The sequence below is a fragment of the Drosophila elegans genome, unplaced genomic scaffold, assembly GCF_018152505.1.
Source record: "Drosophila elegans isolate 14027-0461.03 unplaced genomic scaffold, ASM1815250v1 contig_520, whole genome shotgun sequence".
Classification (NCBI taxonomy): Eukaryota; Metazoa; Arthropoda; class Insecta; order Diptera; family Drosophilidae; genus Drosophila; species Drosophila elegans.
Window position 1 is genome coordinate 3,503,785 of NW_024545903.1, and position 24,020 is coordinate 3,527,804.

General features: G+C 44.2%; 7 protein-coding genes across 12 annotated transcripts; 4 read left to right on the forward strand and 3 right to left on the reverse strand.

Moving 5' to 3' along the window:
• Positions 1 to 1,736: 1,736 nt before the first annotated feature.
• LOC108145458 (protein EFR3 homolog cmp44E) lies at positions 1,737 to 8,265 on the forward strand. 4 transcript variants are annotated; one of them, XM_017270902.2, is made up of 9 exons: positions 1,737 to 2,226; positions 3,501 to 3,705; positions 3,768 to 3,921; positions 3,981 to 4,226; positions 4,423 to 4,464; positions 4,588 to 4,718; positions 4,789 to 5,652; positions 5,725 to 6,349; positions 7,895 to 8,265. In XM_017270902.2, exons 1-9 carry the CDS (start codon positions 2,142 to 2,144, stop codon positions 8,045 to 8,047), a joined length of 2,505 nt encoding a protein of 834 aa, XP_017126391.1. In that variant the 5' UTR covers positions 1,737 to 2,141; the 3' UTR covers positions 8,048 to 8,265. The 4 variants fall into 4 exon arrangements, with proteins under 4 accessions (XP_017126391.1, XP_017126392.1, XP_041565731.1 ...); XM_041709797.1 differs by lacking the exon at positions 1,737 to 2,226 and adding an exon at positions 2,662 to 2,692; XM_017270904.2 differs by lacking the exon at positions 1,737 to 2,226 and adding an exon at positions 2,907 to 3,039.
• On the reverse strand, positions 6,368 to 7,573 carry LOC108145460 (fibroleukin-like). Its single transcript, XM_017270907.2, has 2 exons — positions 6,626 to 7,573; positions 6,368 to 6,556 (listed from the first exon to the last, which is right to left on the reverse strand). Exons 1-2 carry the CDS (start codon positions 7,339 to 7,341, stop codon positions 6,415 to 6,417), a joined length of 858 nt encoding a protein of 285 aa, XP_017126396.2. The 5' UTR covers positions 7,342 to 7,573; the 3' UTR covers positions 6,368 to 6,414.
• Positions 8,266 to 8,309: 44 nt separating the features above from the next.
• On the forward strand, positions 8,310 to 8,781 carry LOC108145461. Its single transcript, XM_017270908.2, has one exon. It carries the CDS (start codon positions 8,312 to 8,314, stop codon positions 8,753 to 8,755), a length of 444 nt encoding a protein of 147 aa, XP_017126397.1. The 5' UTR covers positions 8,310 to 8,311; the 3' UTR covers positions 8,756 to 8,781.
• On the reverse strand, positions 8,779 to 13,953 carry LOC108145459 (protein germ cell-less). 2 transcript variants are annotated; one of them, XM_017270906.1, is made up of 4 exons: positions 13,758 to 13,953; positions 11,040 to 11,198; positions 10,034 to 10,981; positions 8,779 to 9,961 (listed from the first exon to the last, which is right to left on the reverse strand). In XM_017270906.1, exons 2-4 carry the CDS (start codon positions 11,171 to 11,173, stop codon positions 9,337 to 9,339), a joined length of 1,707 nt encoding a protein of 568 aa, XP_017126395.1. In that variant the 5' UTR covers positions 11,174 to 11,198; positions 13,758 to 13,953; the 3' UTR covers positions 8,779 to 9,336. The 2 variants fall into 2 exon arrangements, with proteins under 2 accessions (XP_017126395.1, XP_017126394.1); XM_017270905.1 differs by having other exon boundaries at positions 8,779 to 9,964; positions 13,758 to 13,952.
• Positions 13,954 to 14,682: 729 nt separating this feature from the next.
• LOC108145496 (tetraspanning orphan receptor) lies at positions 14,683 to 20,713 on the forward strand. Of its 2 annotated transcripts, none has more exons than XM_017270954.1 (5): positions 14,683 to 14,804; positions 14,999 to 15,185; positions 18,670 to 18,859; positions 18,918 to 19,056; positions 19,146 to 20,713. In XM_017270954.1, the coding sequence occupies exons 2-5, from the start codon at positions 15,021 to 15,023 to the stop codon at positions 19,957 to 19,959; spliced, it is 1,308 nt and encodes a 435-aa protein (XP_017126443.1). In that variant the 5' UTR covers positions 14,683 to 14,804; positions 14,999 to 15,020; the 3' UTR covers positions 19,960 to 20,713. The 2 variants fall into 2 exon arrangements, with proteins under 2 accessions (XP_017126443.1, XP_017126444.1); XM_017270955.1 differs by having other exon boundaries at positions 18,670 to 18,847.
• Positions 15,194 to 18,645, forward strand: LOC108145495 (kelch-like protein 26). Its single transcript, XM_017270952.2, has one exon. The coding sequence runs from the start codon at positions 17,146 to 17,148 to the stop codon at positions 18,454 to 18,456; it is 1,311 nt and encodes a 436-aa protein (XP_017126441.1). The 5' UTR covers positions 15,194 to 17,145; the 3' UTR covers positions 18,457 to 18,645.
• A 410-nt stretch (positions 20,714 to 21,123) lies between the features above and the next one.
• LOC108145497 (peptidoglycan-recognition protein SC2) lies at positions 21,124 to 21,744 on the reverse strand. Its single transcript, XM_017270956.2, has one exon. The coding sequence runs from the start codon at positions 21,742 to 21,744 to the stop codon at positions 21,190 to 21,192; it is 555 nt and encodes a 184-aa protein (XP_017126445.1). The 3' UTR covers positions 21,124 to 21,189.
• Between the last annotated feature and the right edge of the window lie 2,276 nt (positions 21,745 to 24,020).

Here is a 24,020-nt window from a genome sequence, read left to right on the forward strand (position 1 = left end):
TCGCCGCCAAAGCTCGGCGCAGAGAGCCCCAAAGCGAGGGAGAGGACTGAGAGAGAGAGAGAGAGAGAGAGTGAGACAGAGAGAGAGCTTAAGTCGTGGTAACAAGTGGCGCAGCAACAAGTAGCCGGTGTTTGCGAAGAGCGATCGAGAGCAAGTTCGTGTTCTGAAGTCTTTCGTTTCGCGAATATGAATCAAATCAAGGTTCGAGTACTCACTCGAAAACAAGTGAAACCAGATCGCCCAAACATTCTTGGGATGTTTTCCTACGCGTTGGCCAATATGAAAATGATGTTCCTGCCTGTTCCGTTTGTCAACCAGTTTCCACTGGCTTCTGTTCGGTGACCCTCTACCAGGTACTGCTCCGCCCTTTCCCCTCCCCGTCGGGGCCACTCCCACTCATCAATCACTAGTCATTAAAGCAGAGCACTAATTAATTCATCTTCTAGATATGATGGAGCAAGGCGCTAATCCCAGGCCACAAAAGTAAACAAAGCGTAAAATATGTCCAGAACTTAACGCTGGAATATCTTTTAGCCAAAACTACAGTGCCACTTCTGTCTTTCGATTTTCCAATGTCTTCTCAGACAACTTACATTTCCATAAGTCGATTTTTATTCAGAACAGAGTTGAGTCACTCAAGTAGAACAAAAAAAAATATTACAAGATCTTATCGTTAAAGGCTTTTATAAAACTTTAAAGAACATGTTTACAATGTTTGATAAACTCTGATAAAATACTTTAAAAACTTTGTTGGTTTTACTTTTTGAATCCCCTCTGTATTCACATGTTCATATATTTACGCGTTTATAGGCACACACTTGAATATTTGAATATCACAGTAATTAATCAAAAAGTCAGAGAAATAAGCAGCACATACAAATAAATCAACGATCGTCATCGTCGGTCAAGAAACTATAAAGCACGTCCACTCCACCCCTTCAACCCGTACCCCTCTTCCAAGTCAAAGGAACCCATTTCGGTTAAATAAAGTTGTCAACCCACGATACTGGCGTGTGAAGCTCTCTTTGGCTATACACAAAAAAAAATAAAGAAACATTTCGTCTTTAACTCTATTTTATATTTAACTTCATACATTAGGAACACTATGCGCTTTCCTGCATCAATGGCACTCCAGAAGGAATTTTTGGAAAAAATGCGGTTTTAGGATCTGCGCATTGAATTAAAAGCATATCGCTCATACGTACTGTTGCCTTTGATCAAGAAATGCATCTTTCACAAACTTCATGAGTACCTCGTGAGTATTGGTTGAAACAATTTTACAGTGATACAAGTTAAGAAACGGATGAAGCGAAGCAATTTAACAAATATTTGCTCAAAGCTTAAATGTAAATTCTTCCTTAAAAAAAACTGCATTTAAATCATCTTTTGACTTTAAAAATTAGATGAAATCTCGAAAAAAAAACATTTCTATCAGTGTAATTTTTCCCAATTGTCAAGTGTTCGTTTTGCATTCCACTTTCGAGTGTTTAATTGTGCGCCGAATAACGGTAACCAAAGCGAAGGCCAGAGAATTCTTGGAACCCCTGGCTCTTCCAGCCCCATTAAAACGCATTTTATGAATGAAAAGCGGGATGCGAAAAGCTCGACGTCTCCCCTGAGCTTTGCTTTAAGCCTCTGGGGAGCTTTGTGAAGGAAACCCGAAAAGTGCGCCGAGCTTGCGAAAAACACATTTTCACCAAGCACATTTTCCATTCTGTTTGTTGTTCTCGCTGAGTGCGGTTTGCATTTTATTTCTTACGTGTTTGTAGGCTTTATTGATCAATTATAGTTTGCCAAGTTGGTTACCTTTCTAAACAGTATTAATAGCAAATTTAGGATAACAGAGATTGATTGTTGCATTGGTATTCATAACCGAATGTTAAACCTAAAATGTGCGAATGGCATCATTTGGCCAGGCCAAAAAGTGAAGCCCCCTGTGATATAAGCTGGTCACAATGGCCATAAAAAGCTCTCCGACAAGCGAATACGAGCTTTCGTCCCGTTAGTCGCGCCATCAGCTGACCTGGAGCAACAACAACCTGTGCGGGGCAACAAAGATTGGCGCTAATTTTATCCAAAGTTCATGGTCATCCTCCTGGAGCGGAGAGGGACTCCATATTGGCTGAAACTTGCATCCTAAAATGGCCCTTATTCGGTGCTGCTTTGAGCCTCCGGAACTTCCCGAGTTCTTTGACAGTTTCGTACAGAAATGCACGGATCCGAGTTGTAAGTACAGGCAACTTAAGATCTAACGCATTACTTTTTCTTAGATACCGGTTACAAATATATTTTTTATTAATTATTTTGTTCAAGGCAAAAATTGTTAGTCTTCTTTGAATCAAATAGTAAGTTTTTTAGTTTAAAATTCCGTGATTAATTTCTAATTAAATCATTTACTTATTTTATGTGATGGACTTGCCACTTTTAAACTAAAAAAAGGGGTTAAACCAATTCAGCTTTTTATATAATATCAATGTTTAATCAGAATTTTAATCTTTAACCTAGGTAGGCTTCTGAATTTAACGACAACATACAGAATTACAGAATTTAATTGCCCGTTAAGGGCTTAGCAATTGATGGCATTTGTTGTTTAAACGAAATTGTTGTGAACCCAAAGTTCAAAATGAGAAATATTTAAATTAAGAAACGGAAACTTTTGATGTTTTAATATTAGAAATGTTAATTCTTATATGTAAGTGATTTATCTCATATCTATCACCAGACACTTTAAATATACTTGAATCAAACTTGGAATAATAAACATTTTTAAGAAGTAACTTTAAAAGTGAACAGTGGGCCTAATTCGTGAGATTGCAGTTAAAATGTAAATTTTACAATATGGCAGTTTATCTACACCCCACTCCCAGCGGTATTCGCATGCCCTCCTCGCACGGTCACACTGCGTGCCTATCGATAAGTCGGCCGAGAGTGTCTCACCCACAATAGGAAAACAAAAGAAAAGTGATTGCCTGCGCTCTTTTATCGCAGCGTTTTATTATCTAATGCCGCGATAAAGGCCCCAAGACGCCAAAATGCCTGGTAAGCGGTCGTGGGCACAGGTGGCATTCGCTTGGCGTGCCACGGGCCATTCAAGCAGATGACCTCGTCACCAGTCACTCAGTCAATGGGAATTGCTAGCAATGACGACCCCGACAAATCGATGGACGACTGGCCCGGAGTTGGGTGTCGTGTTCTAAAGAGGGGCCGGATGGGCGCCAGCGGAAGCCAACAGCCAGCGAGCGATGAGCCGTCCAATCACTCAAACAGCAAAACTATAGTCCACTAGAGCAATTATCGCGATAAGATTAAGCGGAAAATGGTGGTCGCACCCAGTCGACCCGAGTCGGTTTTCACACTTCGACCACCACCACCACCACCGCCAGTTCGAACACCATCATTTTCGCCGTAGCGTAGCGGTGGCGCCATGTTCACCTACCGCTGCATCCACGTCTGCCTGCCCAATCCCTCTAACCGCTGTGCTTTTCCCTACGCTCTTCTAGGCTGCTGCGGATGCTGCTCGGCGCTCAGGCCGCGCTACAAGCGCCTGGTGGACAACATCTTCCCGGTGAATCCGGAGGACGGACTGGTCAAGTCCAACATGGAGAAGCTGACCTTCTACTCGCTAAGCTCGCCGGACAAGCTGGACCGCATTGGCGAGTACCTGTACCAGAAGGCCACCAAGGACATAAATAGGAAGCGCTACAAGTGAGTTGTAGTACATAGCAGATAGTTGGCTAAGAAATCATCTAATTTGTGTTTATCCCCAGGCTGGCCGAGATCGCCATGGAGGCCATGGACCTGCTGCTGCAGGCCTGTCATGCCCAGACCACGCTCAATCTGTTTGTGGAGTCGTTCCTGCGCATGGTGCAAAAGTTGCTGGAGGACTCGAACCCCAACCTCAAGATAATGGCCACGAATTCGGTAAAATGCCACCCTAAATGACCCCAAAATAGGCTCTAATCGCGCCCCTTTTCTTCTAGTTTGTGAAGTTTGCCAACATCAACGAGGACACACCATCCTACCATCGACGGTATGACTTCTTCATCTCGAAGTTCTCCTCGATGTGCCACAGCGATGCGGCCAGCATGCGGGACAGTCTGCGTCTGGCGGGTATCAAGGGCTTGCAGGGCGTGATCCGGAAAACAGTGTCCGACGATCTGGTGGAGAACATCTGGGCGGCGGAGCACATGGAGAAGATTGTGCCCTCGCTGCTGTTCAATATGCAGGTGGGTGCCAATGTGGCTTTTCGTCCTCGCAAGCCGTTCGGAGATGGATACAGCCATCCATCCCAGTTGTTTAATCCATTGGCCTATTGTTGTACTAATTTCGATGTATTTTGCATTTCGTTTTCGTGTATTTTGTTAATGCAAACCAAACCCAAACCAACCACAACACAACCAACACACAACAACAACCAAACAGTTTTGTGTAAACGTTATGTTCGTGAAGAAAAATTTACTGGCGGTAATAATCGACTCGAATTGTTCCATTACATAATTAAGCATATTATTATACATAGTGAACGCTGATTAGTCACTAAGACCGTCTCGAGAGAATGTGATACTAATGTATTTTTTATTGCCGCAGTCCGGGGATCTCACGCCCGTGGAGGACGCCACCAATGTGACGCCGCCGGTGCTGGCCGAGGAGGTGCTCCGGGAGCTGGTGGGCCGAGCCTCCTTTGGACACATTCGCAGCGTACTCAAGCCGCTGCTGACGTAAGTAGTTAGTGCACGCGGAAGCATCGCCACCGGTTGCTTATCAGGGGTTTGCCTTCCTGATTTACAGCCACCTGGACCGACATGAACTGTGGGTGCCCAACACCTTTGCGATTCACACGTTCCGCATCGTGATGATCTCCATACAGCCGCAGTACTCGTACACCGTGGTGGAGACGCTGATGCAGCACCTGGACAACAACTTCAAGTCATCGCCCAAGACGCGCACCTCGCTGGCCGTCGTTCTGTCGAAGATCATCGCCATAGCAGCGGGCGAGAGTGTGGGTCCCTCGGCCCTGGACATCATCAACAACTTGCTGACCCATCTGCGGACCAGCGTGAGCACAACCAGCGAGATCACGCCCGAGGAGTCGCAGTACCAGGAGGCACTGATCAACGCGCTGGGCGAGTTCGCCAACCACCATCCCGACTATCAGAAGATCGAAATCATGCTGTTCATCATGAACACGGTGCCGGATCTGTCCAAGAAGAGCAAGGGCGATCAGATGCTGCAGAACATCCTGCTGAAGTCGCTGCTCAAGGTGGGCACCCAGTACAGCACCGTCTCCTTCGAGAAGGCCTTCCCCGCCTCCTTCCTGCAGCCGCTGCTCAAGATGGCACGCGCTCCACACGATCCCACACGCATGGTTGTGATGCAGATCTTGCAGGCGCTGCTCGATCGCCACCAGAACGAGCAGGTGCTCAGCAGCGTCAGCGTGAAACCCTACCCGGCGCTCTCCCAGGAGCCGCCCTCGCGCTCCGACATCATCTTCACGCACAAGCACGGCGCCCACATCATGCAGGCGCTGATCGATTCCATGGCGTTGTCAGATCGTGTTGACGCCCTGTCCTCCAGCTTCAACACCGCCGCCCTGCTTATCGTGGAGATGTCGTGCAACGAGACCGTGCAGGAGTTCCTTTTGTTTATCCTTGGGTAAGATTGCTTCGATGGTACTTTACGAATACGATTTACTAATCCATTGGTCTTCGCCTCCTGCATCTGCAGCATCCAGCAGGTGGCCAACACCGCAGACACCCTGGGAATAGTGCACAAGTGCAGCCTGCACGCCATCGCCATTGGCCTGTTGGTGCTCATCTCGCGGGTGAGCGGCATCAACAACCTGCTGGAGTACGCCCAAAAGATCGTTGACGCACGACGCGAGGAGGCCACCCACTATCTACCGCCGTTGCTGGAGCCCAAGAAGATGTCCGGAAAGAACTTAAATCTGTCGCTGCCGCATCTTGCCATTGACAAGTTGGCGCTGGGCGAGTGCCTGCAGAACGCGGGCATGGATGCGCAGCGCCTGAACACAGGTGCTCCGTATGCGCTCAACCAGACCGATCATCCCGGACACCGCCACTCCTGGGTGGAGTCGGTGAGCAATCAGCTGACGCAGCGCAACAGCTCGGCGGACCTGACCGTCTACAACGGCGATGGAGACAGCGTGAGCAGCTCGCCGGGCGTGTGCAAGAAGCTCCTGGCGCCGGAGTTCAATTTCGATGCCATGAAGCGGGCTCTGGCCGAGCCGACTGAAGCCATCAAGCGAGAGCAGCGCGAGCGCCAGATGCAGATCGTTCGCACCTTCCGCGAGGGCGAGTTCGACGATCTGATAAGACGCACAGAACCCAAGGTATGTGGTGTCATGAGATTCTGCTAGTATTCCTTTTATTTTACATTCAAACGAACCAATTTCACTTATATGAATACGGCTTTGGGCTTTATCATCATTTGAACGAAGGTCAGCGAGCCCTTGTTGCCCGCAAAAGAACCCCAATAAATTCCACCTGAGCTACCTTCTGGTATCTGTCCGTCCTTGTAGTAATTTCCATTGAGCATGCTATAATTAAATTTCAAAAGTTGCACATCGGTTGCTTTTATATTATATATATATATATATTATATATACCTTAATAAACAGCTTCTGTCTTCCCACCAACCACCAATAGGAGTACTTCCACACTGGTGACCCCGATCAAATGTGGAGAAACTATTTTCAGTAAGCTGTGTTAGATAGTCTCCTGCGGTTCCAGAATACTTGCCAACCGCGTTTAGCTTGTAGGATTCATTCGCGCTGCCAATACAAAAATCGTCATAATGAGCGTACCTAGAAATTCCATCAGCATTGCGAAGCTGTATGTAAAGTTCGTGGGGTTGTGCTTGGGTCATCAAGTAGAGCTTCTCGAGTCCAATGAAGAACTCTTGGCTTACATTGCCGAACCCATCCTTGTAGTCCATCCAGCCGCGAGTAAAGTTAACAGATCCGTCAAAGCGTCTTTGTATAACAGTCCATCCTGGTGTTGATGATATGCACGGCACTTCAAATGGGTCCACTCCACGTAGGCTTACATTGTAAATGCCATTCGGTCGTCCACTTGGGCAAAATTCTGGTAAATTCTCATCGCGTTTATTCAGATTCTTTAGCTGCTCATTTACTTCAGAGATTAAACTTATTTGATTTCTCAGGTCTTCAATTTGTTTGTCCTTTTCTATGATTTCTTTTTTCTTGTCATTTAGTTGTGTTTCAATATTGTTCAAATGCATGTCATTGAGATTCTCATAAAGTTTATTAAGAGTCTTGAGCTGTTCAATTACTTCAGAATTAGATTTTATTTGACTTTTCATTTCTTCAATTTTTTGGTCCTTTTCTATGATTTCTGCTTTGACATTGTTCAGTAAAATTTGATTATCGTTGCATAGTTTTGCATCTCTTAGATTTTTAACTAAGGGATCGATAAGGGGCTGAAAAGTCGCAAAACAATAAGCGTTGCACTGCTCATTGATGGTCGGCGATTTGGCAGTGCTCAATAGTCCTCCTTGCAGCAATATACAGAGGACTATTACCTCAAAAACGGACGCACTTAGTTTATACATTACTTTCACGCTGTCGTCTTAGAACTGTACTGATTATGAGTCGATGATATTTTTGATTTTTGGGTCTTGAGCGTGATAATGATTCTCATTTAAAAATGTATGTACATTTTTGTCGTTTGTTTTTCGGATTAAATATTTGATAGGCTAAAAAACCCATGATTCACGAATGCGACAATTCTTACGTTTTATAAAAAAAAATAAAGAACACTGGACAACACAGAAATATGAAATCTATATGGGCTAAAACTAAAGTAATTTTATCCCAATTGAAATTGTAATTTCGTGGTTTTTTTCCTATTTCCAGCACGATCTTATCCAGAACCGCCTGAACGAGCTATTTAACTCGCTGGCCGTGGAGCGTCAGATGACGCAGAGCGACACCAAGGCTGCCAGCTTGCAAGCTGGCAACGAGAAGCCCATCTACGAAACCAACTTTCCCGAACTCTTTTACTACTAAACACGTATTCCTCGATCCGGAAATACTTTCCGGCGAATATTCTATACTCAATTCACGTTTATCGATAGCCCTAATTGCGAATTTGTTTGGTGTCTGTAAGGAACTAGTTAAATTTAATTAAATTTTCCGTTGTTAAATGCAAACAATTCAATTGTTAAACCACCCTGGGATATGTACTTTGAATTAATTGTTATACAAATAAAATATATGTATACAAATATCTGTCATTTGTTTAATCAGATCTAATCAAAATTCTTGCCCGGAATGGGACGTTCTGAGAAAAAGTGTACGCGAAAGACAGCATCTGGCTGCCACGTCTCCAAGGCGACGTCGATCAGTGGGCATTCATTTCCCACCCGAATGAAGCACAATAATGATTACACTGGACGCAATCCCTTCATTCGGTTTCTGGCCCACTTCCGCAAATGCTACAATGAGAATCTCTGCCACTTGACCCCGGGGCAGGTTACTCTGATGGCCAGCAGGGTGTGGCAGTGCATGACATCGGCGGAGAGGGAACCCTTCATCGCTGCTGCCCGCATGTTCAGCTACACGTTTCGATCGCGGAGCAAGAAGGTCAATTGGGTGCTCCGGAAACTTCGGGAATCCGCTGCTGAACCAGAACATCAAGGTCGGGCGCAATGGATGATGATATACGGCATCAAGTTCTGGGAGCAAGGCGTGCTAAACGATCTTCTACACCACTAACAGCAATAGAAACTCAGTTTGGGGCCGTTTGAATTAGTTGCATTCTTTAATATAAATGATCACTCAAAGTAATTGTTACTTTAATTGTGCGTATTGAAGCGAGTAAAAAACGTGTTAGGGAAAGTAATTATATGCGTTGAACTTACAGGATTCGAAGACGCTTAAATCATTAATTTGTTGCAGCGTATCTTGTTACTTAAACATAACAATTTTAAAACTCCGAATTTATAAACTATATGCAACATATACATCTACATAGTGCGAGGGCACGAGAGCGTGCGTCTACTCCAAACAAGTAGATGACGTTAAGCATTGTTACATGATACTAATGATGTAAACGATATACAAAAATATTGATCTGCGCATATCGAAACGATCGCCGATATGCTCATGTTAAATGTACAAACGTCTGGATCAGTTCGATTGGCCGTAGCTAATCGCGATGGCGAAAAACGAATTTACAATTACAACTACAACGAGTCCCGGCCTCTGCGGGTAAATGAACAGAAAATGGTGGTAGTGGTGGTACTGGTAATGGTGTTCGTGTTCCTGTTGGTGGACTGCTTCGACGATGATCGTGCTCAGCACGCCAATTGGCCGTAGGCGCCATCCGTGTCACTAGCTGACCAAGCGATCCTTGGCCGTGGAGCTGGCGAGGATGGCGTCGAGGGTTCCGAGTCGCCTATGAAGACGGCCGAATCGTCGGCACTGGACGGAGTCAGCGGTCGCTCACAGTCCGCTCCGATCTCAGCAATGGGTATGGACAGCGAAGTCGTCCCCTCTTCGCTGAGCGGCACAATCTCCTTGAAACTCTGATTGGGCGGCATCACCACCAGCATGTTGATGGAGATAAGCAGTGGATGTACTAGCTTTGGATCCAGCACCATCAGCGGCACCTCCTCGTTCTTCTCGAGGCTAAGCGAGCAGATCTCGGACGTCTGGGTGAACACGGCCTGGCGCTGGGCATTTATCGAGGTCACCGTGGTGCGGACCATGAACTTGCTCTTTGTCTGCAGACTGAGCACACGCTCGTGCTCGTGCCGGTGGTGGCGACGAATGTGCAGTCTGCGCGAGTCCATTATCAGGATGAGATCCATGCCGTAGTTGAAGCCCGTCCAGCGCCACTTCTGGTAGCCAGGCTCGAGCAACATGCGCCCGCAGCGCATGCAATTCTCAAAGAACTGATCATTGTCCAGCTGCTGGGGACTGCTGTGAATGCAAAAATAAATAAAATAATACAATTTTCGTATGACTGCTTAATCCCGTTAAAAGACTCACCAATCCTCCTGCCCGTGATCGATTCGCAGTAGAGCATCCCAGTGGTTGTGGATGTGCCTGTAGAGCCACTCCTTGGGTATGATGTTGTCATTGTAGATGATCTTCAGATCCATGTAGTGGTTGGTCAGGTACTGGGTTCGTAGCTTCTGGAAGACCCTCACATAAGGCTGGCCCTCGGGCGTGGCCAGGAACGAGCGCTCCTCCATACGGCTGGTGAAGTATACCCACTGGACGACATCGCCGCTGGGCGTGTGCGTTTCAACGCCGGCATTGACCAGCCGCTCCTGCGTCTTCACCGCCTCAGCCCGCTGCACTGGGTCCTCTGGATCGTGGTCGGGATGCAGCCGCAGGAACATCCATGTCCGCAGCAGTGTGTACAGCGAGAACTCCGTCTGCATCACGTACAAATCTGGGCTGGCAGTCAGGGCGCTCATCAGTTCGATTGAGATGTGCCTCAGCAGGTTTGGCTGCTTGCTGTAGATGCTCAGCAGATTGATCTGGAACCACTGGAAGGTGGACTTCTTCACACCCACCACGCCGTACTGGCAGGCGGCCTCATAGTACTGAATGGCTGTCTCCGGACTAATGTTGTCGATCATCACCTCGGCACACTTGTCGATGATCCCGTCCAAGTGGAACAACGTGGCCGTGGCCAAGACCGAAATGACATCGGCCGACTCAATCTCAATCTCGTCAGAGTACATAGATCCAAAGACAGCATCCAGGCTGTCCACTGTGATGCGGTCGTCGAGAATCGCGATCTGAATGAAGTTCTGCTGCGCCTCCCGCCACGTCCCATTGAACATGGTGTAGAAGTAGGGGCTCTGGCTCAGATAGACCTTGTGCAGGTGCCAGACTTTATCCAGAGCCATGACAGCCACGTCCGAGTTCTTCTCCTCCTTGAAAAGGGCCTTGTATATGTACTGCGTGGTGGTAAGAAGCTTCTTTCTGCGGAAGGAGGAAATGTCAGGTATTGTTTGGTACTAGAACTTTGGTAATCACTCACTTTTTGGGCTGTGTGGTATCCAGCTGTGCCTGCTCATCCTTGCCCAACGAGGAGTCCGTGCTGCGCTTCCGTTTCCGCCGGTTGCCAAACACCTCGGCCACATTCATATGCATGGAGCCCACAATCTGACCCATGGCTCTAGGTTAAGGAATCTCCACTCTGAAACGAGCACAATTGTACACAAAAATTTGTTCACTTTGACTTTTCGTAGCCTGTTTATCGATCTGACAGGTTGCGTGTTGATAGTGCCCCCAAATGAAACCAGTTGACCCACTTTCGTTCCGCCAAACTGTAACGCCAGCAGCTGTAACGGTGAAGAAACCTTTCCCGGGTGGGCGAACATTCGTGTGGGTGACTTTTCAGGCCCTAAGCCCAATGGAAAGCGCATCCATTCATCAATTGTGGTGATGTCATCATACAGCTGAAGCGCGATACTTCACTTGTAATCAAATCCATTCGAGGAGGGTCGGAAAACTTGAAAAGCATTTCTAGATTGCAACTTATAAAAATTTAATGTTGATCTAGACAATTACAAGACTTAAATGCTCAAATAAGTTCTGTATTTAAACATCGCTGTTGGCGTTTCTTTTTGTGCAATCAAAATAAAGTGTTCAGATAATAATAATTTTTTCAGACTAAGAAGTAGTCATGTGAAATTCGATTTCTCGATAGATTAATAGATTAACTTGGATTTCAATATGTTGTGATATCTTGATATATATCAAAGTACAATAAAGTGTTGTTCTCAAAATTAAAATCCGAATAAGCTTCTTAATATATTTTTAATGCGTCTTATGAATGTCACAAAAATTTTGTTATAATTTTTACACCTTAATCATTTTATATTCAGCTGGAGTTGTAAGATTATAAAAGAGAAATGCTCAACAAATACTATCTAACAGATGACCAAATATACAAAAATTAAAAAAAAGATAAGTCCCAAGACATGTTCAAAGCAGCCTTAATGGCCTAATCCGCACTGTAGCCGCCACCATTTTCGGGTAAGGTCGAAAGGGGGGCTCTATAATTAGAATGAGATCAAACGAGCTCGATTCCATGTGCGTTTTTATGCTTTGTTTATGCGGCCAATTGCTGGAGCTGGACGACGAGTGTTGTAACCATGTCAAGGCCGCGACGGAAGCTACTACACATTGTTGCTGCTGCCCATAAACAAACAGGCACACGCTTTCGTCACCTCGCGTTGGATTGCATTGATATGGACGACCAGACAGTCAGGCTCGATAACACTCGGCCGATGATTATCTATTCAGAGCCATCTTAAAAATAATGATTGTGAGCCCAGATTGGGGTAAGGTGGTGGTGGTGGGTGTGGGGACCGTCAGCAGATGGCGGGTTTGTTTTGGTGTGGCGCAGTTCCGAAAACAAAAGTAAACTATTGAAAACCGGTTTCCTCGGAGTGTATTTCTTATAAGACCAAACCAAGACGGTTGCACCGCTTCACATTACGTCACCAGTTGAAGCCGGAGAGCAAAGAGAACTGGAGGTGCAGAGAGGAACAAATAAAAGGGGGTGGGACTAATGACCACCAAATACAGGCGAACTCCCAAGTTGCTATCTCCATTATTTCCAAGTCGTAGTTCAGCAATTACAAGGAAATTGTGTGGATATTTAAGGAAAGTAAGTATTGTTTGGGTCTACTAAAACAAATCTGAACCAAAAAGTCTTGTGAAAGAATTTGCATATAAAATTTCAGGCATGAACACAGAGACAAATGTTAGCTTTTGAATACTAAGATTATTGGTGAATGATTCTTACTGTAATTCTAATATTTGTAGAAACTCCATTAAAATCAAATTTTTATTGTAAAATTTAACATTTTCAAACTCTCTATACAAATAAAAACAAGTTTAAGTTCCACTAAAAAAACGAGTTCTTTGTTTTTGAGAAGTCAGTATTAATGCTTTAGGTTGTATTGTATGCGGAAGGAAAACTATGCATTTAAAGTTTCAAAAAAATATTAGGTATTCATTGACATGGAAGTTCCACTGTAGATAAATTTAAAAGATGATATCACACAAATAATGGTGTTTGCCTTTGAATTATAAACTTTTTCACATCCATAATGAAAAGTACAGGGCTTTAAATTGAAAAAAAAAATTAATTTTGCCCAAGGAGTTAACGGCTAAATAACGTGGGTGATCGTCGAAAGAAGCCAACAAGCATGGGCGGAGACTCGAACTCGCGTACGCATCTTGGAAGGGAATTTCACTCGCTTTAGACGACAGAGCCACCGCAGCTGGAAAATGGTGGACGGCCAAAATCCAACATATGTATCTACATGTTACTAACTAGACTGGGAACTTGTTTGGTAAACCAGCAGATAAGGCAAAGACCCCTCACTAATTTATGGATCGGTAATCAGCTGATGGGCATTGCAAAACGCATGTTTATTCGCACTATTTACTGATTGTTGTTTGGCCCTGATAACGCTAGAAGATATGAAAATCGAACCACCAAATCACTAACTCTTTCTCTCTTTTTATTTATCCCATTTTCCTGGCAGCGGAGTGCAGTTAATCTGCAGCTATAAATAGCAAACAAAAGTGAATTCGGTGGGTGACGTAGTTGGGAAAAGCAGAAAAGGGGGAGGGATGGATAACGAGGGTGTAGAGAGGGAGAGAGCGCGCTAGCGAACGACGCAAAACTGAAGGAAATGGAAGCAAGGTACACAAAGGGGGACTGATAAACGAAACTTACTGTAAATATGCAGTTACAGTTCCGCGATTTTATATAACTGCAATTGCACTTCACGTTCAACAGCTATGCTACAAAAAAATATAATAAACACGGACTAAAGTTTTACGCGATTGTGAGTAAGCGTGCGATTTAAATCATTTCAATCCCGTTCGCTGGCAAATTTATCTCTGTTTTGCTGCAGTTTGCTCTTAAAATTGGAGGTGGACAATTTTCGATAACACCTCATTCAAATTGCGCTTCTCGATAGTCGAATTCGGCGGACTGGTGCTAATACGTTTTAGGATGCGCGGTCACACTTCCCGCTTATTTTGAATTTAAGAGAACATCTCTATAGGGTGAGTTATATTTGTAGTTGACTGTTGATTGTAATAGTAATTCCAAAATCTGTCGGTGTCACAGAGAACCTGAGTTATTACTATTTAAAGCCTACTTCCTGCTTGGTTTTAAGTTGATTAGTAAAAACTGAAGATGTTTGCATAACACCGGTTAAAATTGGGTCTTATTAGATCTGAATGAAGTAATTTTTATGCAATATGGTTAAATATATTAAAATCCATTCACCAACAAAACAAGGTGTTCCAAATTTTGTAATCAATTATGGCCATACAAGACAGTTAACAAGTTTTCATAAATTTTAGAATTTGTATTATATTGTAGTATTACTTATTTATATAGTTAAGCAGACCATCGACCGCGTCGTTTTTTTTTATGGAATAGCAAATGTCTGGGATTTTGGCGGGAAAGGGTATTATTAAGTATAACCCTAAACTATTTTACGAGTTGATTGTAATTTAAAAAATTGTAATTGGCAACTCACGATCTTCTAGTTTATACAACATCACAAGCTTCGCGCGCATGAACGCAATCCGTGTTGCAAAATGCCCGCAGTTAGTGTGACCTTGTCGCGCGGTATTTTCCGGACTACCAAGAATAGTATGCTTGAGTTTTCTGTGCTGCGCAGCAGTTAAATAAAATAGAATACACCGCTGCTGCAGATAGAAATCGGAATTAATAACCAGTGCAAGTTGCATTGGCCCCAAATAGAAGGTACGGCGACAAAGTGAGGCAACAACAATGACCGATTTAGTGGTGTAAAAGGTCAAAGTGGCAGCCGTGAAAAGTGGCACAAAACAACAAATACACACGCATAAATACACACAACAAAAAACACCCACAATTACTGATTTTGTTTTGCACTTGTTATCGTTATCGCTTTCGTTTCGCATCTGTATTTTTCGCAGTCGCATTTTTGTGGGGCGTGCAATGTTTAGGATCCATTTGAAAATGGGTCCGCAACGCAACCACAGCAACAACAACAATGGTGCCGCAGGAAGTAGCAGCACCGGAAGTCGTCACCTGAAGGAGTTCACCTGCTGCTTCGGGCTGCATGTCCACACGGCCACTTTGATGATCGGATTGTGGCACCTGGTAAGTGAATTCCCGGACGCAGACACCCTTTGACCTTTTCAGCGGTATACTATACGCATATAAGTACCTACATACCCACATATGTACATATGTATCCAGAAACACCCACGCATGCAATCGGCGGATTGTGCGAAAATCTTTTGACCCTGTTCAGTGTCACGCAGGGGAAAAATCAATGACTCAATGACTGCCAAACTTTTGCGAAGCGAGCCAACTCTGCACTTTCCCCACCCGTGACGTCAATGGGACTGATTGGTCTGCTACTGCGTCAGCTGATCAAATTTGCCTATAAGCTGAAGGGGTTTTTTGTCATTACCTATTCCTGCCACGGCGGAAGTTTCCAAATCCCTCCTTCATTGTCCGAAAACTAACCTTTCACAAGCCCCTGTCTTCGCATAAGCAATTGCCACACTACGAGAAACAATGGTATTGAACGCACCAAATGGGGTACTGTAACGTATGGACAAACAAAGTAGCGTCTACATTTTAAAAGTATTTAATTAGGTTCATATAATTCGCTATTTACTCTGTAGTTAGAGCATAACTAAAGGTTTAATTATTTTGCCAACACTTTAAATACACAAAAAAAAATAAAAAACGTAGAATGTAAATACCTTTTGAAGGTCCATTCCTAGCCAGAAATTCTTATCATATTTTGGGAATAATCATTTTATTTGTACATTACTTAATCTTTTTTTTTAATAACCTTTATAAAAATGAGTCACTTTTGCATATGTTAACTGCATTTTTTTATCCGAAAAAAGCGGGCTGAATGTTAAATGTGAATACCTGATGAGAACGAATGATTAACTGATACATATACATATGTATCTCTACACATTTAAATAAAATCTTAATTGTTTACAACTATTTATATATACCAGTTGTAACATCAGAGTTTCTTTGGCTGTAAAAGTTGCTTTCGATTCTGATTGAGATTTCATAAAAAAAAAATCAACTAAAAGTATTTCTTGCAGTGCTCAATTCGTGTGTATCGCTTGTTCGTTCATTACTTTCATCATGCATTACCAATGCTCTGATACCTTGTGTTTATTACGCTCCAGGTCACGTTTGGCATCAGCAAACTCCATCACATGCGTTGCCTCAGTGCTTACGGTTTGGCCGGCACTGGAGTTATCTGCCTTAACTGTAATCTCAAGGGTTTCTTTGTTTACATTTTAAAGATAGGTATAGCGTTAGAGGCTTGGAAAAACAAAAGCAGTTCCACAAATCGAAGATTTATATGACTCATCCGCCGTATAACAATTGATTGTTGATAAGCCAATGGTTGCAGATAGGCTGCGGCTCACCGCGCATTAAATTTCATAGAGATGAATAATAAAACACGAAAGTTGGCGAAATGCCGCATCTAAGGTCGTGGCGTAAAGCCTTCAACTTGAGATACTTAGATACCGAATCGGACACTTAACAGCGGCCATCTGAGCAAACAGCAACCGGATACATACTTTCATGAGCGTTTCAGTTATTTTTGATAACTACACGTACCCATCCGACTGACGATGAGAAAATATTTACTCTTCAGGGGGCTTACTCTTGCTTTTCGGTATATTTACATCTTTCCTCTGGAGCAACATTGTTATGTGGGCTGCCATAAATCCGAGAATTGTTAATGCAGCTGTCATCTATCCGCACACAGGTTGCAAATCAAATCAAGCGAAGCTCCCTTATCTATTTTGGCCAGCTTATCATGATGAGCGGACACACACACACCTGCTAAACGCACTTGAAATACTTTTAGATGTTTGAGATATCTCTGAATTCCCCCCACTCGTGATCCTTGGGAATCGTTGCTTTGCTCTTGACGTTTCACAAATCATTCCGAACTTGTGGAGTATTTATTTCTGACGCACACACCTTTCCCCACATTGCTCATTTCCAATGAGAGCGCTTCCGGAGGAAACTGTCCGAGTGGTGAAGGCGTCTGCGAGATTCAAATGCAATGCCCCAAGCAGACGGCACAGATCCTGAAAACGATTCCAGTTACTCCGTTGATACCGATTCCCAGGAATCATCCACACCGCGCACCTATGCAATTAAAGAAGCGGAGGACGATGTTCCAGAGACTCTGTACAACAATCCAACTGCCAACAATCGTGCTACCTCCTCCGTGCTAAACATCCAGCCTGGCCCCTTCAACAAGCTTAACGAACGTACTCTGTCCTCATTGGGCTTCTCGTCAGCCAGTTCGATCAAGACACGGGAAATCCGCAAATCACTGGCGGAGAAATCCAATTTGTACCAGGAACTTGTACAACTTGTGCGGCGACGAGTCAAGCCCAATTCGATGATCAACATCGGAAAGAGCCAGCATCCTGTGCATCTAATGGTGCTTCAGAGCTTCTCGCGAACGTTTCGTGATGTCAGCAACGAGTTGATCGTGGATCTGGCCGAGGAGAAGGTGACGCCGCGCGCCTTCAGCCTAATCTACGACTGGATGATCGAAGACACACCGATTCTGCCGCGCCTCGGTTTGCTTGAGGTGTTCCAGGCTGCCAGTTTCTTGCAGATTCCGCAGCTGGTCAGTCAGTGCCAGTATTGTCTGGATAATGGCATCAAGGAGGCGTCTGCAGTGATGCTGTATTTGGAGGCTAGGATCCTGAAACTGGAGCAGAATTACCGTCATTTTCTCATGCGTATTTCCAAGTTCTTCCTCACGCTGGTGGCCTCCAAAGAGTTCCTGCGACTGCGGCTAAACGCCCTGCTCATGCTGATCACGTCAAGCGATATTGGTGTTAATACTGAGCTGGAGGTGTTCATGGCAGCCGTACGATGGCTAAATCACCAGTGGCCCCAGCGACAGGGAAACATAGTAGCAGTTGCCACCAGCATACGTTACGGTCTGATCCCGCCGTGGTTGCTCATCCGTTTGCAGAAGCCCGACATCACCGCTGTGGAGGTGAGGAGAATCGTAACGGAGTCAGAGGTGCGCCAAGCCATTCATGACGGCATCGCCTACACCACCACGCGACTCTTCTATGGAGCTGATCGCGAGGCCTTCAAAAATCACTTGCACAAGACTAGCGCCCAGCCGCCGAAACAGCGGATTTGGGTGTACGATCGGAAGTGTCGCTATCACCATCGCTTGCACTGCACGCTCACGCTGGACCTGACCTACGAAACGTTCGTGGAGTACCTAAACTATCTGCAGAATCAGAAACGGGACTATTGGCATTCCATGGAACCCGCGGAGGCCAGCAATGTGTGCTTCAGCTGCCAGGATTCGGTCAATGAATCGGTTATAAACCAATGACCTTTGACCTAAGATTTTGTTTGTAAAAATTGTGAAATATATCTTGATACTTATATCTTATATTTTAGGTATTGAAAAAATAATTTGGCCATGTAACTTTAAATGTGTGCTAGAAATTAAAACTTTTTTTTTTAAATATTGAAAACCAAAATCCATAAAATATCCCGTGTATTTCCAACTACCAGCTACTCATAACTCACTTTTTATTTGCAGTTCTTGAACATCTTGGCTTTGAGCGTCCTGGCAGTTATATGGCGCAATCCCGAGATGATGGACGAGCTGGAAGGCGGCACCCACGACTACACCGTGGATCTGAGTGCACCGGCCTTGCCCACGCCCCTGAGCAAGGTCGAACCACCCTACGCCTACCGCGACCACTCCTTCAACTATCGTAAGCGTTACCGTAAGCAGTGGAGAGAGCAAGTTCCGCAACGCATTTAAATTGATGTTTTCCCCCGCAGAGAACTTTGACATGGGCGGCTTGGTGTGCACCTGCATGATTGCCATCACGCTGATGATGATCTACGGCACCATCAAGGGGAAACCCTCGCACTTGTTGCCCTTCTTTTGTCTGCAGTTGTTTGACTTTGCCATTACCACGTGAGTGTTATAATCGGGGGAGTTCCATAAAGATCTCCCTTGTTTATATTCTTTAAGATTTGTATAGTAATGCATCGATCTTATTACAGTCTCACCGCCGCTGGATATCTATGCTACCTGCAGGCCATCCACAGCATCATTGCCGAGTCGCATCGCTTGCCATGGCGCGAGAAGCTGCTGGAACTGCCGCCTGAGGAGCTGGTTGTGGTGGTCCTGGTCGTCTTCATTTGCATTGTCTTTCTCAAGGCCTACTGCATTGGTATCGTTTGGCGCTGCTACAAGTACTTGACCCTGCGTCAGCAACATGTTCGCACCCTGTTCCCGTTCCTGGAGCCACCAACTGGAGTGCACAGCGTGGGCGGAACCTTTGGGGCCGAGGAGCGGTCCTACTCCACGCTGCTGCCCAACTACGACGAAGCCATTGCCCAGTACTTGAAGCAGGCACCGCCGCCTTCCTACCAGGTGGCCATGTCCAACTACGAGGAGGCCGAAGACGCAGCGGCTGAGGGGGCCGAGGTCAATCCCTCGGTGGCACCCTTGTTTGTGGCCCTTGGAGCAGCCACCACCGCCAACGCCGCCTCCAATACGGATGACAACATGGATAACAACAATGATCAGCCGAACAACAACAACACGATGCATGTGAACGCCAATACGCCGCCAATGCGTCGCAGCGATGCCGCTGTGAGCGCCAATGTCAATGAGCGGGAGGATGATGACGATGATGACGACGACTTGGAGGTGATCGACGCTGGCGTTGATGTTATCGGAGGCATTCCGCCTCCGCCGCCCTACAACGACGTGGCCGACGCCCAGGTGCAGGTGCCGTCGCACTCGCCGCTGCACCGCCAGCCCAACATCCCGGGACAGGTGCTCGACGGACGCGACGAGAGCCAGGCCTAAGTAGTTGGATTAGCAGTTTTGGATTAGTTTGCTTCTCATGGCGAGTGGGTTGTGATCAGCGGTGACCACCCCACCTCTCCACCTCTCCACCTCCTCCTCTTGCCCAGATGATCTGGTTTCATCTAACAGCTATCATTCCCAGGCACACATACACGGTCTATAAGGTCTATTGCTTCAATGTATTGATCAGTGTTTTTAGAGAATCGAAACCCAAACAAGTTTTCGCTTTTAGCCGTCGCTCATTATTGTTGTTTAACGTACAATTAAGATGCTCTAGTTGCTGCTCATTTAGTATACATAGCAAACAGACAAACAAGCAAGCAAGCAAGCAAAACCAAAAACAAAAACATTTTGCGATGCTGGCAAGGAAAGCTTCAATTCCTTTTCGGCCGCATCTGACCCAAACTTAGCTGCAACAATCTGTTAGATCGTTTTTCATTTGGCCCGAAATAGCCCGAGCATTTCGGATAGTCTGTAGGCCCAAGTAGTTGTTACCAGAGAGTGTCGCTGGCATAATAACGATGTTCTTTGTTTTTTTAAGCTATCTCGTAAGACTCTATGCATATTGAATACCGCGTACTGAATTCACAGCACAGGCATACATAATCCATAAATTATGATGATATTATCTATTGTATTTTACCATGGCGTATTAATACCAGCAACTGTAATGTTTTCTGTGTGTACAATATCTAAATGTATACTGTGTACTAAATATGCAGAGATATTCGAATAAAAATTAGTTTATATTTAATTTGTCATTCTTATTTGATTATTTATTTAGAGTTAATGGATTTGGTAAAACATAAAAGATGTCAGAGAGCCGAGCTATATAATATAATTTAGTTTTTTTCAAAAGATATATATCGTTTATGGAAACATCGAAAACTTGTTTAGCTTTGTTGAAAGTATCCTTATTTAAACTAATACTACTTTTCTATTTGTTCAAAATGAACAAAGATGGATCCCAACTAGAGTATTTGGCCACTAGAATATTTGGTTCAGTCGCATACTCCCTTTACTTAGTGTAAAGTGTATAGTCCTTATCTGGAAACTTCCGATGATTACCACATTAACAAGAATCCAAGTTAATCCCCTGCCTTGGTTACAATTTATTTATTGCGAGAAATAATCCCCCTGAGAAAAAAAATACCCGAGATTGTATTGATGTGTGCGATTGTATGCTCAAGCTTTTATTTGAATGATATTTTATATATTTTTATAAATGCCTTAGGCCTTCCAGTTGGACCAGGTGCGGATCTCGTTCCAGATGTTGGTGCCGGGGCACTCGGTGGAGCCCACCTGGCGATGTCCGTACAGGGTGTAGCCGGAGACGATCTGGCCGCGGGAGACGGCGGCGGAGAGCAGACTCTTGGCGGCGGTGATCTGGGCAGAGGTGAGAGTGTTGGTGTTGTAGTTGCCCAGGAAGGAGATGCCGATGGACTTGGAGTTCCAGTTGGTGGCGTGGGCACCCATCACGTTCCAGCCGCGACCCTCGTACACGTTGCCATCACCGCCGATCAGGAAGTTGTAGCCGATGTCAGACCAGCCCAGGGAGTCCATGTGGTAGTTCTGGATGTTCTTCAGTTGGGTGATGCAGGCGGCCTTGGTGGAGCAGTAGTTGCCGGCGGTGTGGTGGATAACGGCGTAGCTCAGGGAGCTGGCCAGCGTGGACTTGCTGGTGGGCGAGCGGGCACCCCACTCCGATTTGGAGATGATAGTCACGCCGAGAACGGCCTGGGCGCAGAAGAGCACGGCCAGAAGGACGAGAGCTTTGTTTGCCATGGTTGATGCGGATCGATTGTGTGGCCTGTCGTCCGATCGGACCTTATATACCACCGCCCGCCCAAGCTTATCGCCTGCGAACCGAAGCGAGGTTCGGGCTGTGATCCGGGTCGTGTGCTTCCATCCATCTGATACGGCGGCTATCTGGTGGCCAGATCCTGATACGGCGATGACGACGGCCCAATCACGCTCTAATCAGCCCAAGTGGCATTAATTAATTTGTCTAAGAGGTGGCAATATATTTTGGGCCCAAGACCTATCAAAGCATTGCGAATATCTGTCAAGACCAGAATTTCCTGTTTCGAAAGTACTTTAATTTTTTTTTTAAGTTTTTCCCAGACTTTCTTATATTACAGTTTTAATTATCTGATAAGTTCTCCAAAACGTTATGCCTTTTTTTGAGCAATCTCAGACTTTTCATAGTTCAACAAAGATCGTTTTAATAACATGAAAATATTTATTACTTGTATTTTCCAAAAATAACCCATAAATAAGAATGAAACATTCACAAAAGTTCAGTATTCAATAAAATTGTAACTTTTAAGCTATTTCCAGGTACCGTGTCAGAGCTTTTATTAAAAGTGATATAATTATGGGAGCTGAATATAAAATTCTAGTAAACTTTAATAGGTACAAAATTTGTGTAGACTTACATATTTTATAGAAATGGATAAGCTATGCCTGGATAATTTTCCATAAATTTTAAAATGAAAATCTAAATAAGGAGATGTCGTTTGACTATAACATTTTGTAAGCTTTCAAGCTCACAAGACAGCTTTACTCCTTCTTGACACCATTACATAAATTGCAGAAAGCCAGGTATTGTGTCGAAATAGTCTAAGTACATTGTAAATACAACAATTCTTTATGCTAAGTTTTATTTAATATTTTGAAGAAAATATGAGTTCATCATACTTCATACTTCATCATAGCACCCTGAAATTCGTTTTCATGTTGTTTTTATTTTTAATGGCTAAAAAGGCAGGCCAAAGCTTGCATTCCAAAAAGCATCATACGATTTTACCAAAAGCTCGTTTATAAATATTTTTCAATCAATTCTTGCTTCTCTTATCGCATTTGATATGATTTCGTTTTCACACTAAATTATAAGCGTTTTAAAAGTTATAATTGTATGTGGCTGATATGAATCAATGAAAGGCACGAACCAAAATATTATTATAGTATTGCCAATCAGAGGCGTACAAAAAATGGTCACTGAATAATATTGATTAGATTAGTAATCGTTGGCATCACCCCTCATATATACGCCCCTATTTCAGATACGATCTACATGATAACATGTCCCCAGTTCTTTTGGTCCCCGCGATGACGTAGATCCAGTCAGTTTATTGATAAAGCGCAAATGAACCATGCGACGAATCATAATTCACTTAAGAGTCAAAATCATTGTTACAAATTAAAGATAACATTTTTGCAATTTTGAGACTTTACAGATTACTACCATTTCAATTTATTTTTATATTATACAAATTAATAAGAACGATGCAGTCAGAAGTGGTATACATTTTAATTTAATATTATCCTTCCATTTTACACAAATAAAAAACTCAGTGAGTCAGAGATCAGCAAGTTGCAAGCAGGTTCTTTTAATTTAGATTTAAATACTTGAATAAAAATAGCCCTTCAACTTGTAACTTAAAAATTGACTAGTCATTGAACAATTGATAAAAAGTTTTTTCGCTATCAGCCACGAGTTCTAGCTGAGTCGTAGTAATTTTCATTGTTCCAGATGATCTCGTAAATCTTGATATAAAAACTGGTAATCACAAAAACAAAATTGCCGTAATAATCAGTGAGTCGGAGGACCTGCACCTGGACAGCAAGAAAAGTGGAACGGAACCACTTTGTCAATCCACTTTGTTCAACCATCTGAGAGCCGCCAAGTGCCCATTCCCCGTGGCAGGAAGGAGGTGAGCCCCGAAACTGAAAGCTTAAGCAAGTTATTAAGGACAAAAACAACTGAAACTCATTCAGAACTACTTTGTTAACGAGGATGTCGTTGATGAGACTGCGGTTCAAGTGGCGAATAGTTTGCTTTGGTCAGCGCCCGATTGTGAAGTTTCAAGTTGCTTTTGGCTGTATTTAATGTCGCAGTCCAGTTGTAAAAGTTAATTTTAATTTTTATGCAAGCATTTCGGATGAATTGGTTCATCCTCCAAAGAAATAGCCAAAAGTCTGTACAACCTAATGATATTTTACAAGTTTGGCAGGCACACATCCTCCAGCTTCTGTAAATTTGAAAAGTTTTTGCCAAA

Excerpts from the sequence above, each read along its gene's own strand:
- LOC108145458 (XM_017270902.2), top strand. The coding sequence starts at position 2,142 with ATGGCCCTTATTCGGTGCTGCTTTGAGCCTCCGGAACTTCCCGAGTTC. Across the intron at positions 3,706-3,767 it reads ATAAATAGGAAGCGCTACAA|GCTGGCCGAGATCGCCATGG; the intron begins GTGAGTTGTAGT and ends GTTTATCCCCAG. Across the intron at positions 4,719-4,788 it reads GTACTCAAGCCGCTGCTGAC|CCACCTGGACCGACATGAAC; the intron begins GTAAGTAGTTAG and ends CCTGATTTACAG.
- LOC108145460 (XM_017270907.2), bottom strand. The coding sequence starts at position 7,341 with ATGAAAAGTCAAATAAAATCTAATTCTGAAGTAATTGAACAGCTCAAG. Across the intron at positions 6,557-6,625 it reads GACAGAAGCTGTTTATTAAG|CATGCTCAATGGAAATTACT; the intron begins GTATATATAATA and ends ATTTAATTATAG.
- LOC108145461 (XM_017270908.2), top strand. The coding sequence starts at position 8,312 with ATGGGACGTTCTGAGAAAAAGTGTACGCGAAAGACAGCATCTGGCTGC.
- LOC108145459 (XM_017270905.1), bottom strand. The coding sequence starts at position 11,173 with ATGGGTCAGATTGTGGGCTCCATGCATATGAATGTGGCCGAGGTGTTT. Across the intron at positions 10,982-11,039 it reads GATACCACACAGCCCAAAAA|AAAGAAGCTTCTTACCACCA; the intron begins GTGAGTGATTAC and ends CTCCTTCCGCAG. Across the intron at positions 9,965-10,033 it reads GATCACGGGCAGGAGGATTG|CAGTCCCCAGCAGCTGGACA; the intron begins GTGAGTCTTTTA and ends TTGCATTCACAG.
- LOC108145496 (XM_017270954.1), top strand. The coding sequence starts at position 15,021 with ATGTTTAGGATCCATTTGAAAATGGGTCCGCAACGCAACCACAGCAAC. Across the intron at positions 18,860-18,917 it reads CAACTATCGTAAGCGTTACC|AGAACTTTGACATGGGCGGC; the intron begins GTAAGCAGTGGA and ends TTTCCCCCGCAG. Across the intron at positions 19,057-19,145 it reads TTTGACTTTGCCATTACCAC|TCTCACCGCCGCTGGATATC; the intron begins GTGAGTGTTATA and ends ATCTTATTACAG.
- LOC108145495 (XM_017270952.2), top strand. The coding sequence starts at position 17,146 with ATGCCCCAAGCAGACGGCACAGATCCTGAAAACGATTCCAGTTACTCC.
- LOC108145497 (XM_017270956.2), bottom strand. The coding sequence starts at position 21,744 with ATGGCAAACAAAGCTCTCGTCCTTCTGGCCGTGCTCTTCTGCGCCCAG.